At 45.5% G+C, this 18,983-nt stretch overlaps 1 protein-coding gene across 1 annotated transcript in view; it reads left to right on the forward strand.

Moving 5' to 3' along the window:
- The first annotated feature begins 751 nt into the window (after positions 1–751).
- Positions 752–18,983, forward strand: part of LOC140408277 (MOB kinase activator 1B-like) — a 49,698-nt gene continuing 31,466 nt past the window's right edge. Inside the window, 2 exon segments of the mRNA XM_072495254.1 lie at positions 752–1,064; positions 15,748–15,914. Of these exon segments, the coding sequence (XP_072351355.1) occupies positions 1,051–1,064; positions 15,748–15,914 (181 nt within the window). The 5' untranslated portion in view covers positions 752–1,050.

Consider the following 18,983-nt stretch of genomic DNA (forward strand, 5'->3'; position numbering starts at 1 on the left):
TGACCATCTGACAGTGCGGCACTCCCTCAGTACTGACCCTCTAACAGTGCGGCATTCCCTCAGTACTGACCCCTGGCATTGTAGTCTGTGCTCTCCCATTTTGCATTGGGAGTGTCCGTGTAGATTTTTTTGGGCCCAACAAACATAAACCCACAACCTACTGACTCAGGGCTCAAGTATTTACAATGAACCTTAGCTGATACACGGTTTGACTGAAAATCCATTTTTTGCAGCTTGTCTGAAAGGTTATTCGAAAGGCAGTGACTTATGTCAAATTCCTTTAAATAAAACCATTAAGAAGCACTATAGTGGTGACACATTCATCTCATTTGCTGCCTCTGCAAATTGCTGGTGTTTTTGTTTGTAATGGTGTCATTGAAGATTGCAAGAGGTTTTGCAAATGTCCCACGATCATAATTAAAGTCTTTATACATGCAAGTTATTTTGCTTTTTAAGCCTTATTTTGTTACTCTGACAGCAGGAACCACACATTTCAAGGTTTCATTAATACATAAATGCAAAAACTAAATCTAAAAACGATTCTGCATGTACTCTGCAATTCAGACAACATCTGTTCGAGTGGAGAATAAAAACAGATTTACAGCTCTGCCCATGTGCCGAGACTTGCTTTGTGCAATTTGTGGTATTGAGATTCACTGTGGTGTGTGTGTGTCTGTGCTGGAGGCTAAGTCTGCAGCAATCTGACAGGAGCTGCTAGGGAGGAGGCTGGAAGGTCAGTTCAGCAGCTGCAATCTCGCGAATGGTGAGGCCTTACAACATCAGAAACAGCAGCAGAAGGAGCAGGAACAGAAACCTGCAATTGTAGCAACTGCAAGAATCTACACCCAGACAGGAACAGGAGGCTCTGCAGCCGGAGCTGGAAGAATCCACACCAGGAGACGAATAATCCTCACCAGGAGAGGAGGAATCTGCTTCAGGAGCAGCAGGAAGAAGACAAAGTGGTCACATTGTACCAACGAGCTCCATCTGATGGAACCCCAGGCCGCATTCCACAGGTTTTCCTGAGGTTCTTGGAGATTGGATGAGGCCATGAGCTTCTTATTGTGAGTATGAGAGCTGCTTGATTATAGGTTTCATCCATCCCCTCACACAATCACGACGCCATCAGATTGCAAATATCAGATTTGTATCTCAGATTGATATGCATCAGATTGGTATGTATCAGATTGGTATGTATCAGATTGGTATGTATCAGATTGGTATGTATCAGATCGGTATGTATCAGATCGGCATGTATCAGATCGGCATGTATCAGATTGGCATGTATCAGATTGGCATGTATCAGATTGGCATGTATCAGATTGGCATGTATCAGATTGGTATGTATCAGATTGGTATGTATCAGATCGGCATGTATCAGATTGGCATGTATCAGGTTTGTATGTATCAGATTGATATGTATCAGATTGGTATGTATTAGATTGGGATGTATCAGATTGGGATGTATCAGATCGGCATGTATCAGGTTTGTATGTATCACATTGGTATGTATCAAATTGATATGTATCAGACTGATATGTATCAAATTGATATGTAGCGGATTGATATGTAGCGGATTGGTATGTATCAGATTGGCATGTATCAGATTGGCATGTATCAGATTGGCATGTATCAGATTGGTATGTATCAGATTGGGATGTATCAGATCGGCATGTATCAGGTTTGTATGTATCACATTGGTATGTATCAAATTGATATGTATCAGACTGATATGTATCAAATTGATATGTATCAGATTGATATGTAGCAAATTGGTATGTATCAGATCGGTATGTATCAGATTGGCATGTATCAGATTGGTATGTATCAGATCGGCATGTATCAGGTTTGTATGTATCAGATTGGCATGTATCAGATTGGCATGTATCAGATTGGCATGTATCAGATTGGTATGTATTAGATTGAGATGTATCAGATTGGGATGTATCAGATCGGCATGTATCAGGTTTGTATGTATCACATTGATATGTATCAGATTGGTATGTATCAAATTGATATGTATCAGACTGATATGTATCAAATTGATATGTATCAGATTGATATGTATCGGATTGATATGTAGCAGATTGGTATGTATCAAATTGATATGTATCAAACTGATATGTATCAGACTGATATGTATCAGATTGGTATGTATCAGATTGATATGTATCAGACTGATATGTATCAGATTGATATGTATCAGATTGGTGTGTATCAGATTGGTTTCTCTGATTGGTGTTTATCAGATTGGCATGCATCAGATTGGTATGTATCAGATTGGCATGCATCAGATTGGTATGTATCAGATTGGTATGTATCAGATTGGTATGAATCAGATTGACACATATACGAAGGGCACCAGCAAGGGGAGGCAGTGGTGTAATGGTATTGTCACTGGACTTGTGATCAAGAGGCCCTGGGTAATTCTCTGCGGACCCGGGTTCGAATCCCACCAAGGCAGATGGTAAAATTTGAATTCAGTAAAAGTCTGGAATTAGACGTCGAATGATGGCCATGAAACTATTGTCAATTGTTGTAAAAGCCCATCTGGTTCACTAAGGTCCTTTAGACTGCCGTCGTACTTGGTCTGGCCTTCATGTGGTGCCAGCAATGTGGTTGACTCTTAAATGCTCTCCGATTATGCCTAGCAAACCACTCAGTTCAAGGGCAATTAGAAATGGGCAACAATTGCTGGCCCATATCCCATGAACGAATAAAAAAAGATTGATGTTACTGATAGGGTCACAGATATATCAGATTGTCAATATTTCAAAACAATATTTGGTCGGAGCTAAGGAACAGTAGTTTATAAGCCAGTGGGAAAGACGTAGAGGCACAAATTTGCAACAAGATTACAGAGTGTTTCAGGGATAATGGAATAGTTATAACGAAGGACTTGAATTACCTGAACATCGTAATAGTGTAAAGGGAAGGGTGGGGAAAGAATTTTGAGGGTGTTCTCAGGAAAACTTTCTACCGTAGTATGCTTCCTGTCCAACACAGAAAGAGACACCACCTGTCCTTGCTCTTGGGAATGAAGTGGCTCAAATGTTAGGGGAGAACATTTTCACTGTCACTACAGTGAAAATTGTATCACAAGCTTTAGGATGATTATGGAAAAGGACAAAGAACAATCCAGAGTAATCGTTAACTGGGGGGGGGGGGGGGGGGGAAGTCAACTTGAAGGAGGTAAGAACAGTTCTGAGCCACAAATAAAATAGAGCCAAGGGTTGGTGGGAAAAATAGTTGCTGAACAATGGGCTACTTTCAAAACCGAGATAGTTCAGCACAGTCCAGCTATATTCCCTGAAAACAGAATGGTTGGGCAATGAAATCCAGAGGGCTCTGGATGACAAAACAGATAGAAATGAAGATAAGAGTGCCTATGACAGGTGTCAGGTAGAAAATACAATTGAAAACCAGGCTGAATATAGAAGGTTCAGAGGGGAGTTAAAAATAAAATAAGAGAAGCAAAGTGAGTGTATGAGAAGTGGACAGCAGCTTATCAGAAAGGGACTCCCAAAGTTATCTATAGGCATTTAAATAGTAGAAGGACGAGGGGGGACAATTATGGACCAAAAAGAGGATGTCCACAGGGGTGTGAAGGGCATTGCAAAGATATTAAATAAATATTTAGCATCTGTCTTTACAAGGAAGATGATACTACCCAGGTCATGGTGAAAGAGGAGGTGATTCAAATACAGCAGGGTTTAAAATGAGTAAGGTGGAGGTATTGAATAGACTGTCTATACTTAAAGTTGTTAAGGCACCGGGATCGGATGAAATGCCTCCAAGGATACTGAGGGAAGCGAGAATGGAAAATTGAAAGGCTCTGGCTAAAATTTCTCAGTCTTCCTCCGACTCAGGGGTGGTCTCGGAGAAATGTGGATGTTACAGCCTTGTTCAGAAAAGGGTGTGAAGATAATCCCAGCAAACACAGGAGCAGCAGTTTAACCTGGGCGGCGGAAACACTTGGGATCTATAATTCAGGACAAAATTAATAGTCACATGGCCAAATACACATCAAGCAATTAAAAGCCAGCATGGATTTCCTAAGGGAAAATTGTGTTTAACAAACATAATGGAGCATTTTGAAGAGATAACAGAGAGGATTGATGAGGGTAATACTGTTGATGTGGTGTACATGGACTTTCAAAGGGCTTTTGATACAGTGCCACACCACAGTCATGGATCAAAGTTGTAACTCATAGAATAAAAGGGACTGTAACGTCATGGATTTGGAATTGGCTGAACGACAGGTTAATGGATGCTTTTCCTGCTGGAAGAGGCTTTGTAGTGGAGTTCCCCAGAGGGGGTGGGGGGGGGGGGGGTCAGTGTTGTGACCTTGCATTTCCTGACATATATTAGTGGGCTAGACCTTGGTGTCCAGGTACGATTGTAAAATGTTTTTTTAAAAAAAAATTTAGAGTATCCAATTCTTTTTTTCCCAATTAAGGGGCAATTCAGCTTGGCCAATCCACCTATCCTGCACATCTTTGGGTTGAGGGGGTGAAACCCACGCAAACACGGGGAGAGTGTGCGGGATCAAATCCGGGCCCTCAGTGCTGCAGGCTGCAGTGCTAACCACTGCGCCACCGTGCCGCCCCAACACTAGACTTTTAATCTGTGGAAAGATAATTATCTGTAAAACAGGGCTTCCTCGAGTTGCTCACTTTTAGATTGAAGTTAGCTATCACTGAACCAAAATGTCCATTCCTCTCCAACTGTTTTCTTTCCAGAATATTCCATAAATTATAGAACAAACAACAATAGAGCACAGGAATAGGCCCTTCAGCCCTCCAAGCCAGTACCGGTCATGTTACCAACCTTGGCCAAAACCATCAGCACTTCCTTGTGCCGTATCCCTCTATACCCATCCCATCCATGTGTTTGTCAAGATGCCTTTTGAACGCTGTTAATGTATCTGCTTCCACAACCTCCCCTGGCAACGCGTTCCAGGCATGGAACGCGTTGCCAGGGGAGATTATTTAGAGTACCCAAATATTTTTTCCAATTAAAGGGCAATTTAGCGTGGCCAATCCACCTACCCTGCTCATCTTTGGGTTGTGGGGGTGAGACCCACGCAGACACAGGGAGAACGTGCAAGCTCCACACAGACAGTGACCCAGGATCGAACCTGGGTCCTCAGCGCTGTAGGCAGCAGTGCTAACCACTGCGCCACCGTGCCGACCCGAGATTGATAGATTTTTGAACACTAAGGGAATTAAAGGATGTTCAGATGATGCAGGAAGGGGGAGTTCAGGTAGAACATAAGAACTAGGAGCAGGAGTAGGCCATCTGGCCCCTCGAGCCTGCTCCACCATTCAATGAGATCATGGCTGATCTTTTGTAGACTCAGCTCCACTTTCCGGCCCGAACACCAGAAGATTAGTAATGATCTCATGGAGTGGCAGACGAGCCGCAAAAGGACAAATGGCCGACTCCTGCCCTATTTCTTATGTTTTTAACTTCTTCTGACACCCACAATGCAGTATTGGGGGAGTATTGACGAGGGAAGTCAAGGACAGCATAAAAGAAAAAGAAAAAGCATACAAGGTGGCGAGGTCTAGTGGGAAGCCAGAGGATTGGGAAGCCTTTAAAAGCAAGCAATGGGCAACTAAAAAAGCAATAAGGGGGGAGAAGATGAAATATGAGTGCAAGTTAGCAAGTAATATAAAGGAAGATAGGAAGAGTTCTGGGATTTTAACCCAGCGACAGTGAAGGAACGGCCGATATATTTCCAGGTCAGGATAGTGTGTGACTTGTGTAATAACCGCACGCGCCTACGGGGTGGTAATGATTGTCTTCCCAATGGTCCTTGAGGAGTACGAGCCCCCCACTAGGGGCGGGGGTGTCTCTATTAACCTCTGTACAAAAGGCCAACCAGTAAGGCACCGACCAGACAGGAACCCGGGAGAGATCTACCGGGTAGTGTAAATATCATGTGTAAATGAAACTAGGTTTCTTTGTTTCATTCGGTGTGGACTCTCCGCGCCGCTATTAAAGCTTGGAGGGGAATCTTCAGGTGACGGTGTTCCCAGATTGTATATTTGGAAGACACTGTCTAAGGAGCCTTCGTGAGTTGCTGATGTACATCTTGCAGATGGTACGCGCGGCTGCCACTGTACTTCGGTGGTGGAGGGGGTGAATGTCGAATACTTTGATTGAATTTCCAATCCTCTGAGTGAAGACATTATTCCTCATCTCAGTCCTTTTTTAAAATAACTTTAGTGTACCCAATTCATTTTCTCCAATTAAGGGGCAATTTAGCGTGGCCAATCCACCTAACCTGCACATCTTTGGGTTGTGGGGGTGAAACCCACGCAGACACGGGGAGAATGTACAAACTCCACACGGACAGTGACCCAGAGCCGGGATCGAACTTGGGACCTCGGCGCCGTGAGGCAGCAGTGGTAACCACTGCGCTACCGTGCCGCCCGCTCATCTCAGTCCTAAATGCCCAACACCTTGTTTTGAAATTGTGAGCCTATGTTCCCTTGACCGCAGAAAAATACTTTCAACTCTACTTCGGTACATGAGACACTAAATCAATCGATCAATCAATCTATAGGACTCAAACTCAGAGCTTCTGGCTCAGAGACACAGATGCTAACCACTGCGCCACAAGACCTCTTCAGGTCCCAGGTTCGATTCCCGGCTTGGGTCACTGTCTGTGCGGAGTCTGCACGTTCTCCCACTGTCTGCGTGGGTTTCCTCCGGGTGCTCCGGTTTCCTCCCACAAGTCCCAAAAGATGTGCTTGTTAGGTGAATTGGACATTCTGAATTCTCCCTCTGTGTACCTGAACAGGTGCCGGAATGTGGCGACTAGGGGCTTTTCACAGTCACTTCATTGCAGTGTTAATGTAAGCCTACTTGTGACAATATAGATTATTATTACTTCAACCCCGGAGAATAAACGGCTGGTCTCCTCAATCTGCCCCACATAGGACAGTCTCCTCATTCCAGCAATCAGTCTGGTGAATCTTGCTCTTACTCACATTCTCTCTGAAGTATTTCATAGATTTCATAGAATTTACAGTGCAGAAGGAGGCCATTCGGCCCATCGAGTCTGCTCTTGGAAAGAGCACCCTACCCAAGGTCCACACCTCCACCCTATCCCCATAACCCACTAACCCCACCCAACACGAAGGACAATTTTGGACACTAAGGGCAATTTATCATGGCCAATCCACCTAACTTGCACATCTTCGGACTGTGGGAGGAAACCGGAGCACCAGGAGGAAACCCACGCACACACGGGGAGAACGTGCAGACTCCGCACAGACAGTGACCCAAGCCGGAATTGAACCTGGGACCCTGGAGCTGTGAAGCAATTGTGCTATCCATAATGCTACTGTGCTGCCCTATGTATATCCTTCCGTAGATAAGAAGACCTCTTAGGTGGTGGATTGGCCATGATAAATTGCCCTTAGTGACCAAAAACGTTAGGAGGGATTATTGCGTTACAGGGATAGGGTGGAAGTGAGGGCTTAAGTGGATCGGTGCAGACTCGATGGGCCGAATGGCCTCCTTCTGCACTCTATGTTCTATGTTGTTCTAGGTATGGTTTCACCAACTGCACTATAACCCTTTACTTCTAGGCTCTGATCATTTTGTAATTATAAACTAAGGTACTATTTGTCTTCCTAGATCTTGCTGTGTTTACTTGTTGAAGTTTTTGTGATTCATGGAGAGGGAAACCCTCTGAATAGCAACGGTTCGCAGCCTCCCACCTTTTCTATGTGTTCTTCCAAATGAGGTAACTTTCCACCTCTCTCATTGTGGTCAAGATTTTCCATCCTGTGGACCTTCAGGTCCTGCCGACGGTGACCCATCCCTTTGTGGGTTAACCAGCAGCGGTGGGAGGGAGGGGGTGGGGGTGGGGGGGTGCGAACAACAGGACTGGAAGATCCTGCCGCTGGGCAATGGCGGGTCACTTCCGCTATTGCAAAACATTCCTCTGGTGTGGCGTTAAACCCGCTCGATATTTCATTTGCTGCCTCCTTGCCCAATCACCTCACTGGGCCTCTATCATTTTGCAGCACTGCTGTGTTTTCCTCACCTCCCCCCAGTAGACCCATTACACTCAGTCCCCTCCTTGACATCACTGGTAAATAGCAGAGAGCCCAGGACTGATCTTTACAGCACCCAACCAGTACCTAGGAGCTGGTTTAGCACAGGGCTAAATAGCTGGCTTTTAAAGCAGACCAAGGCAGGCCAGCAGCACGGTTCAATTCCCGTACCAGCCTCCCCAAACAGGCGCCGGAATGTGGCGACTAGGGGCTTTTCACAGTAACTTCTTTTGAAGCCTATTTATGACAATAAGCGATTTTCATTTCATTTTTTCATTTAATTACTTTCTGTTTTCTGCCCATTAACCAATGCTCAAACCGTACTGATTACCCCACACCTCCTAGCTTCAGATAATAACGTCTTGTTTACTACCCTAGCTAATGCGTTTTGAAAATCCAAATGCACTACATCCACTGGCTCCCCCTTATCTACCCTGCCATTTACAACTTCAGAAAGCTCGAACAGATTTATCAAACACAAATTCCATTTCCTAAATGATGTTGACTCTGCTTGCACAGATTACTATTTTCTACCTGCTACCCTTCCTTAATAACAGATTCCAAAAATTATCCCTACCATTGGTGTCAGTCTAACTGGTCCATATTCCTTCTTCCTTGGATATCTGCATTTTATTCACTATCTTCCAAGCTCTGGGGAGGGTTATAGAACATAGAACATTACCGCGCAGTACAGGCCCTTTGGCCCTCGATGTTGCGCCGACCTGTGAAACCACTCTAAAGCCCATTTACACTATTCGCTTGTCGTCCATATGTCTATCAAATGACCATTTGAATGCCCTTCGTGTTGGCGAGTCCACTACTGTTGCAGGCAGGGCATTCCACGCCCTTACTACTCTCTGAGTAAAGAACCTACCTCTGACATCTGTCCTATATCTATCTCCCCTCAATTTAAAGCTATGTCCCCTCGTGCTAGACATCACCATCCGAGGAAAAAGGTTCTCACTGTCCATCCTATCCAATCCTCTGATCATCTTGTATGCCTCAATTAAGTCACCTCTTCACCTTCTTCTCTCTAACGAAAACAGCCTTAAGTCCCTCAGCCTTTCCTCATAAGATTTTCCCTTCATACCAGGCAACATTCTGGTAAATCTCCTCTGCACCCTTTCCAATGCTTCCGCATCCTTCCTATAATGAGGCGACCAGAATTGCACGCAATACTCCAAATGCGGCCGCACCAGAGTTTTGTACAGCTGCAACATGGCCTCATGGCTCCGAAACTCAATCCCTCTACCAATAAAAGCTAACACACCGTACGCCTTCTTAACAACCCTCTCAACCTGGGTGGCAACTTTCAGGGATCTATGTACATGGACACCGAGATCTCTCTCCTCATCCACACTGCCAAGAATCTTACCATTGGCCCTGTTATTCCTTCCAAAATGAATCACCTCACACTTTTCTGCATTAAACTCCATTTACCACCTCTCAGCCCAGCGCTGCAGCTTATCTATGTCTCTCTGTAACTTGTAACATCCTTCTGCACTGTCCACAACTCCACCGACTTTAGTGTCATCTGCAAATTTACTCACCCATCCTTCAACATCCTCCTCCAGGTCATTTATAAAAATGACAAACAGCAGTGGCCCCAAAACAGATCCTTGTGGTACACCACTAGTAACTGGACTCCAGTCTGAACATTTCCCATCAACCACCACCCTTTGTCTTCTTCCAGCTAGCCAATTTCTGATCCAAACTGCTAAATCACCCTGAATCCCATGCCTCTGTATTTTCTGCAGTAACCTACCATGGGGAACCTTACCAAACGCTTTACTGAAATCCATATACACCACATCAACTGCTTTACCCTCGTCCACCTGTTTGGTCACCTTCTCAAAGAACTCAATAAGGTTTGTGAGGCACAACCTACCCTTCACAAAACCGTGTTGACTATCTCTAATCAAATTATTCCTTTCCAGATGATTATACATCCTATCTCTTATAAACCTTTCCAAGACTTTGCCCACAACAGAAGTAAGGCTCACTGGTCTATAGTTACCGGGGTTGTCTCTACTCCCCTTCTTGAACAAGGGGACAACATTTGCTATCCTCCAGTCTTCTGGCACTATTCCTGTAGACAATGATGACATAAAGATCAAAGCCAAAGGCTCAGTAATCTCCTCCCTAGCTTCCCAGAGAATCCTAGGATAAATCCCATCCGGCCCAGGGGACTTATCTATTTTCACACTTTCCAGAATTGCTAACACCTCCTCCTTATAAACCTCAAGCCCTTCTAGTCTAGTAGCCTGAATCTCAGTATTCTCCTCGACAACATTGTCTTTTTCCTGTGTGAATACTGACGAAAAATATTCATTTAGCACCTCTCCTATCTCCTCAGACTCCACGCACAACTTCCCACTACTGTCCTTGACAGTACCTACTCTTACCCTAGTCATTCTTTTATTCCTGACATATCTATAGAAAGCATAGGGTTATCCTTGATCCTACCTGCCAAAGACTTCTCATGTCCCCTCCTGGTTCTTCTTAGCTCTCTCTTTAGGTCCTTCCTAGCTAACTTGTAACTCTCGAGCGCCCTAACTGAACCTTCATGTCTCATCTTTACATAAGCCTCCTTCTTCCTCTTGACAAGTATTTCGACTGCTTTAGTAAACCACGGTTCCCTTGCTCGACCACTTCCTCCCTGCCTGACAGGCACATACTTATCAAGGACACGCAGTAGCTGTTCCTTGAACAAGCTCCACATTTCCATTGTGCCCATCCCCTGCAGTTTTCCTCTCCACCCGATGCATCCTAAGTCCTGCCTCATCACATCATAATTGCCTTTCCCCCAGATATAACTCTTGCCCTGCGGTATATACAAGGTGCCACACAAAAGGTTGCTGCATAAGATAACCTAAGCAGGCAGCACGGTAGCATTGCGGATAGCACAATTGCTTCACAGCTCCAGGGTCCCAGGTTCGATTCCGGCTTGGGTCACTGTCTGTGCGGAGTCTGCACATCCTCCCCGTGTGTGCGTGGGTTTCCTCCGGGTGCTCCGGTTTCCCCCGCAGTCCAAAGATGTGCAGGTTAGATGGATTGGCTATGATAAATTGTCCTTAGTGTCCAAAATTGCCCTTAGTGTTGGGTTGGGTTGCTGGGTTATGGGGATAGGGTGGAGGTGTTGACCTTTGGTGGGGTGCTCTTTCCAGGAGCCGGTGCAGACTCGATGGGCCGAATGGTCTCCTTCTGCACTGTAAATTCTATGATAACATTCTATGATATACCTATCCCTTTCCATCACTAAAGTAAACGTAATCGAATTGTGGTCACTATCACCAAAGTGCTCACCTACCTCCAAATCTAACACCTGTCCTGGTTCATTACCCAGTACCAAATCCAATAGGGCCTCGCCTCTCGTTGGCCTATCTACATACTGTGTCAGGAAACCCTCCTGCACACATTGGACAAAAACGGACCCATCTGAAGTACTCAAACTATAGCGTTTCCAGTCAATATTTGGAAAGTTAAAGTCCCCCATAACAACTACCCTGTTGTTTTCGCTCCTATCCAGAATCATCTTTGCAATCCTTTCCTCTACATCTCTGGAACTTTTCAGAGGCCTATAGAAACCCCCTAACAGGGTCACCTCTCCTTTCCTGTTTCTAACCTCAGCCCATACTATCTCAGTAGATGAGTCCTCATCAAACGTCCTTTCTGCCACCGTAATACTGTCCTTGACTGACAATGCCACCCCTCCCCCTCTTTTACCACCTTCCCTGAGCTTACTGAAATATCTAAACCCCAGCACCTGCAACAACCATTCCTGTCCCTGCTCTATCCATGTCTCCGAAATGGCCACAACATCGAAGTCCCAGGTTCACCCATCTTATTCCAGATGCTCCTGGCATTGAAGAAGACACACTTTAAACCACCTTCCTGCCTGCCGGTACACTCCTGCAACTTTGAAACCTTACTCATGACCTCACTACTCTCAACCTCCTGTACACTGGAGCTACAATTCAGGTTCCCAAGCCCCTGCTGAACTAGTTTAAACCCTCCCGAAGAGCATTAGCAAATTTCCCCCCCAGGATATTGGTACCCCTCTGGTCCAGGTGTAGACCATCCCGTTTGTAGAGGTCCCACCGACCCCAGAATGAGCCCCAATTATCCAGAAATCTGAAACCCTCCCTCCTGCACCATCCCTGTAGCCACGTGTTCAACTCCTCTTTCTCCCTATTCCTCGTCTCGCTATCACGTGGCACGGGTAACAACCCAGAGATATTAACTCTGTTTGTCTTAGATCTAAGTCCTAGACCCTCATCGAGGGCCGAAGGGCCTGTACTGTGCTGTAATGTTCTACGTTTCCACCCTAGCTCCCTGAATTCCTGCCTTACATCTCTATCCCTTTTCCTACCTATGTCGTTGGTGCCTATGTGGACCACGACTTGGGGCTGCTCCCCCTCCCCCTTAAGGATCCCGAAAACACGATCCGAGACACCACGCACCCTGGCACCTGGGGGGCAACACACCAACCGCGAGTCTTTCTCGTTCCCACAAAATCTCCTATCCATCCCCCTAACTATGGAGTCTCCAATGACTAATGCTCTACTCCTCTCCCCCCTTCCCTTCTGAGCAACAGGGACAGACTCTGTGCCAGAGACCTGTACCCCATGGCTTACCCCTGGTAAGTCTCCCCCTCAACAGTATCCAAAGCGGTATACTTGTTACTAAGGGGAACAACCACAGGGGATCCCTGTACTGACTGCTTCCTCCCAGCCCCTCTCACCGTCACCCATCTTTGGAATCAAATAGTCGTTTGGTAGTCCAGGACTGGAGTATTGCTGAAAAAGGTGACATGTGCTGTCAAAGCTTTTCATCTTGCACTTATCAGGACAGACGCAAGAATAGCAAGAGTAAAGGAAATTTATACTATGTGTGAAGAGAGTCCTGATTAGTTGGCAAGGGGACTCTGATTAATAAAGGCCTTGCCATGGGGAATGAACCAGGCAATGGCTTTGCCCCAAACTTTTGTTTAGTTGACAAGTCAATTCATAGCTTTACAACCCAACAACTGGCAAATCTTATCAAACAGCACATTCCTTTACTTGGAAACAACAGGCAAAGCATTTACCGTTCCCAACCAGCCCATGGTTGCAAACCTCAGAATGTAGTAAATTAGACGTGATTCCCTGATCAGACAACACTTGCTAAACAATTGTACTCGTGCGATGAATTACGCTGAAATCCAATTTCAGATTATCAGTCGGGCTCACAGTGTGGGGCTGGAATTACCAGATTTAGTGAGCCCAACATGACATGGCTAGATTTAATGAATGTGTCAGAAACAGGCCATTCGGCCCAACAAGTCCATGCTTGTTTATATGCTCCTTACGAACCTCCTCTCATCTCTCTTTGTCGCACTCTATCACCATATCCTTCTATTTCTTTCTCCCGCCTGTGTTTATCCAGCTTCCCCTGAAATGTATTGCTACTATTCACCTCAACCACTCCCTGTGGGGGCGAGTTCCACATTCTCGCCACTCTCTGGGAAAGAATGTTCTCCTGAATTCCCCATTGGATTTTTATTGCCTATCTTCCATTTATGGGCCCTAATTTCAGTCTCCACCAAAAGTGTAGACATCCACCCTACATCTAACCTTTCATAAATTTAAAGAACTCCATCAGGTCACCCCCTCAGTCTTCTCTTTTTGAAAGAAAAAAGCTCCAGCCCGGACTTTCCTGACAGTAAGTGGAAGTGAAAGCCTGACTCTGACACACAGCTGTTGCCCTGACGATCTAGCTGACCTCTTACTACAATAAGGGGATGTTAAAATCACCCAGCACTCATCCTATTACTGACATAAAACAGTGGATCATTATCTGAAGAGGAAAGATTTGCAGGGCTATAGGGAAAGTTTAAGGATGAGGTACTAGGTGTATTGTGTCGTTGCTACAATTGTGTGTAGCAACACTAAAATTGTGTTGCTAATTTTAGGATGGTTAGCATAGTGTTCACAAAGACCACAAAATAGCTACTACTGCAAGACACTATTAATTGGATTAACTTACTCCTACATAATACACAGTTTATAATAAACATATAATCTACATTCATCTACTACTAATCTCTACACTATTACATTAACTATGATCTGCTCTCACCCACACTATCTTGCCCTCAGTCTGTTCTCTAGCTTTCTCCTCAACCTCTCACCCCCAAGACTTAGCATCAATGTCTTATATAGTAGTACACCTAGCTCCCTCTAGTGGTTGATTTAGACAATACATCAACCCTTGCAGTTCTTTACATTTATGATAATGTCACACATTGCACTCACGGAGAGCTAGCACAGACATGAGGGCCGAATGGCCTCCTCCTGTGATTGTTAATGACTCTGTGATTCTATCCTATGATTCTACAAAATGAGCAGGCAGGTTAAAGGCCAGCTGCCCCATCCAGCCTCCCTGCACACCGTGATGGCCAGAGTGCCCTGACGAGGAAAGAAAAAAGCCCAAAGCCAAAAAGTGAAGAAAATACCCAGAAACATTCTCTCCGACTTCCTCAGACGACCAACACTTGACCAGAAGATCCAAGCGTTCACAATAAAGACACTGATCTTCTGTATGATGTGATCCCTGCCCCAGTCAGGAACCCGTCCAACTCACTCTTGAAGGAGGATACAGAGAGCCAACACCCAGCACACTGACAGGCCACACACATGGAGAGGCAGCGAAGTAGTGGTATTGTCACTGGACTAGTAATCCAGAGGCCTAGCGGTAATGCTCTGGCTACCTGGGTTTGAATCCCACGAGGGCAGATGGTGGAATTTGAATTCAATAAAAACCTGGAATTAGAAATCTAGTGAATGAAACGATTGTCGTAAAAACCCACCTGGTTCACTAATGTCCGTTAGGGAAGGAAATCTGCCGTCCTTACCTGGTCTGGCCGACATGTGACTCCAGACCCACAGCGATGTGGTGAACTCTTAAATGCTCTCCGGGATGGGCAATAAATGCTGGCACAGCCAGCGAAGCCCACATCTCATGAACGAATAAAGAAACATTCCAGAGGCTCACTCCACCGGGGAATACATCACCATTTTCAAATTTATTTGGTTGAGTCTAATGATTTTGAGATGTTGTTGACCAACTTTTCCCAGTTATTTCCTCTGGGCATCAGGTTCAAGTGCGAATATAACTCAAAGTGAATTAATTTCTAATCAATAATCACTTACATTTAGATAACACCTTTAACATAGTAAAATATCCCAAAGTGTTTCACAGGGGCATTTTCAAATAATATTTGACACCGAGTTGGGTAAATAGATATTAGGGCAGGAGACCTAAAGCTTGGCCAAGTAAAGGAAGAGAGAGGTGGAGAGGTTAAGGGAGGAAATTACCGTGTGTGTGGCCCAGACAACTGAAGGTATGACCGGCAGTGATGAAGCAATTCAGAAAGTCGGGGACCACAATTGGAGAAAAGTAGATATCTTAGGAGGGTTGTGGGACTGAAGGAGATAGGGAGGGGGGACACAGGAATTGAAGAAACGGATGAGAATTTTAAAATCAAGGCATTCGTGGATTAGGAACCAATGCAGGTCAGCGAGCCCAAGGGATGAATGGACTTCTGGTGTCTCGTGCCGTGGGCTTTTAGAAGGTCAAATCCATCCTGAGTTGACATTGTGTTCAATTGTGGCCCCTCGTTGTTTTACAGTGGAAACTGTTCATCTAAGACCTTCAAACCAAGGAAGAACATTCCGGAAGGGTCCCACCAGGAAGAGCTGCTGAAACACGCGGAGGCCACTCTAGGCAGTGGTAATCTGAGGATGGCTGTCATGTTACCTGATGGGGAAGATCTGAATGAGTGGATAGCTGTCAATAGTAAGTGATGGAGAAAATTAGACCATTTAGTAACATTTGGGAGTTGATATTTTTACCTTGTGACTTTGTCCTTTACCACTATCACCGCCACCTTCTCAGGGGCAATTAGGGATGGGCAATATATACTGGCCTTGCCAGTGACGTCCACACCCCGTGAAAGAATTAAAAACCACTTAACCCTTTGATAAACCGCCTCCCTGAGGGCGCAAACACAATTACTTTTATGGATGGAGTCAGAGGTTATTCAGCTGAAAATGGTCAACTAGTTCACTGTTACAACAGAGCAATGTGGATCATAAAGAACAATCTTTGGTGCGCTTTTCTCTTAAAGGACTGAGAGCAAGGTGTATGTGAGGTAGATTGTGTCGCATCTAGGTCACAGCCACATTTTGGTCGTAGCTGTGAGTTGAACTTCAGCCCAGAACAGGGGAGTTCTTCCTGGGGCCTGTGGTCAGTATTTATCCCTCAAACTATCAAACACTGGGCGGGATTCTCCGGCCCCCCGCTCCACATTTCTGCCCCGACCCGCCGGCGGGATTCTCCGGTACGCCGGCCGGTGAATGGGGTTTCCCATTGCGGGGCAGCCCCACGCCGTCGGGGAAACCCCCGGGCTGCCGGCACAATGGAGACTCCCGCCGGCGGAGAATCCCGCCCAACATCTCTAAAAATAGGTTTTGTGAGGGCCACGAAGAATCCAGCACGAGGTGGAGGATAGAAAGAAATGACATTTATTTATAATAACACATATATATACACAACAGCAGCAGCAGCTCCTTGCTGCTCACTCTCCTCTAGCCGGTTCCAAACTGGCCAGCTTTATTTATACAGGGAGTCTGCTAATGATTTCTCCGCCCCCCCTCATTGGGGAAGCTCATACTCCCAAAGGATTGTGGGATTTCCATTAGTCCCCAGCCAGTGGTAAGCAGGCAGGTTATAACAGTAGGTTATCCGGTCATTTATCACATTGCTGTTTTGGAGAGCTTGCTATGCGTAAATTGGCTGTGCCGGATCCTATGTTACAACAGTGACTACACTTCAAAAGTACTTTGTTGGCTGTGAAGTGCTTTGATTTGCCATGAGGATGGGCAAGGTGCTATGTTAGCACCTTGCCCATTCCTAGGGGTGCACATCTCCAAAAATCTGTCCTGGTCCACCCACGTCGACGCTACCACCAAGAAAGCACAACAGCGCCTATACTTCCTCAGGAAACTAAGGAAATTCGGCATGTCCACATTAACCCTTACCAACTTTTACGGATGCACCATAGAAAGCATCCTATCAGGCTGCATCACAGCCTGGTATGGCAACTGCTCAGCCCAGGACCGCAAGAAACTTCAGAGAGTCGTGAACACCGCCCAGTCCATCACACGAACCTGCCTCCCATCCATTGACTCCATCTACACCTCCCGCTGCCTGGGGAAAGCGGGCAGCATAATCAAAGACCCCTCCCACCCGGCTTACTCACTCTTCCAACTTCTTCCATCCGGCAGGAGATACAGAAGTCTGAGAACACGCACGAACAGACTCAAAAACAGCTTCTTCCCCACTGTCACCAGACTCCTAAATGACCCTCTTATGGACTGACCTCATTAACACTACACCCTGTATGCTTCATCCGATGCCAGTGCTTATGTAGTTACATTGTATATGTTATGTTGCCCTATTATGTATTTTCTTTTATTTCCTTTTCTTCCCATGTACTTAATGATCTGTTGAGCTGCTCGCAGAAAAATACTTTTCACTGTACCTCGGTACACGTGACAATAAACAAATCCAATCCAATCCAATCCAATGTTAATGCAAGTGTTTCTTTTTCTTGATTCTTCATTTTCATTCTTTCCAGGGTCCGCATTATCCACCAGCTCTTTGAGAAGTTGACAACATTTATGCTCATGTCCTGTGTTAAGCTCAGAGGAAAGATGAAGTAACGTGCAGTTCCTTTTATGTCCTGAAGGTGCCTCCAAGTGCTTCCCAGCCAATCGACTGCATTTGAAATGTTGACTAATGTGGTAACCAGTGTCATGGTGGTGCTGTGGTTATCACGGCTGCCGGGGGGGGGGGGGGGGGGGGTGTGTGTGTGTGTGTGTGTGTGTCAGTGGTGGTGTGTTATTGTAGCTGGATGAATAATCCAGAAACCCAGGAAAAAGCTTTGGCGAGCTGAGGTTCGAATCCCACCATAGCAAATGTTAAATCTAATGTAAATCTGGAATTAAATATCTCATTGCCAATTGTTGTCCTTACCCGGTCTGGCGTACGAGTGACTCCAGATTCACAGCAATGTGGTTGTGTCATAAATTAGGGGTAGGCCCACACCCCATGAAAGAATAGAAAACAAAATGAATTGGGATATCTCTTTTAAAGGGCTAGTGTACATACGATGAACCAAATGGCCTCCTTCGATGCTGTATCATTCTAACTACTGATAGTGGAAGATGGTGTAAATACTCAGCGGTTAGCACAGCTACCTCACAGCGCCAAGGACCCAGGTTCAATTCCGGCCTCGGGACACTGTCTGTGCGGAGTTTACACGTTCTCCCCGTGTCTGCGTGGGATTCCTCCGGGTGCTCCGGTTTCCTCCCATGGTTAGGTGGATTGGTCACGCTAAATTGGCACTTAGTCTCCAGGGATGTGCAAGTTATGGGGATAGGGCGGGGGAGTGGGCCTAGGTTGGCTGCTCTTTCAGAGGGGCGATGGGCCGAATGGCCTCCTTCTGCTTTAAACAGGCTTCTACTTCTAGGCACTTGCAGCTGGAGCTTGTTAATTAGTTAATTGGATTAAGCCAGTTTTTCAGAGGCTAGATTCACAGTATAAAAGTGATCCCCTACAGTGCAGACTTTGTTTGCACTGAGTGCTGAATTTGGTGCTTTTTGAGTGCAATAGTGAGAGTTTGGTGACCGAGGGAGTATAAGGCTTCATTTTTATCTAAAGTTTAGTCTTTCTTTTATTTAGTTAATTAACTTAAAAGTTGCTGTTTGGTTTAGAAGAAGGTGAATTTTCAATCAGCTTTAAACAGGCTTCTACTTCTAGGCACTTGCAGCTGGAGCTTGTTAATTAGTTAATTGGATTAGG

This window comes from Scyliorhinus torazame, chromosome 3, assembly GCF_047496885.1.
Source record: "Scyliorhinus torazame isolate Kashiwa2021f chromosome 3, sScyTor2.1, whole genome shotgun sequence".
Lineage (NCBI taxonomy): Eukaryota > Metazoa > Chordata > Chondrichthyes > Carcharhiniformes > Scyliorhinidae > Scyliorhinus > Scyliorhinus torazame.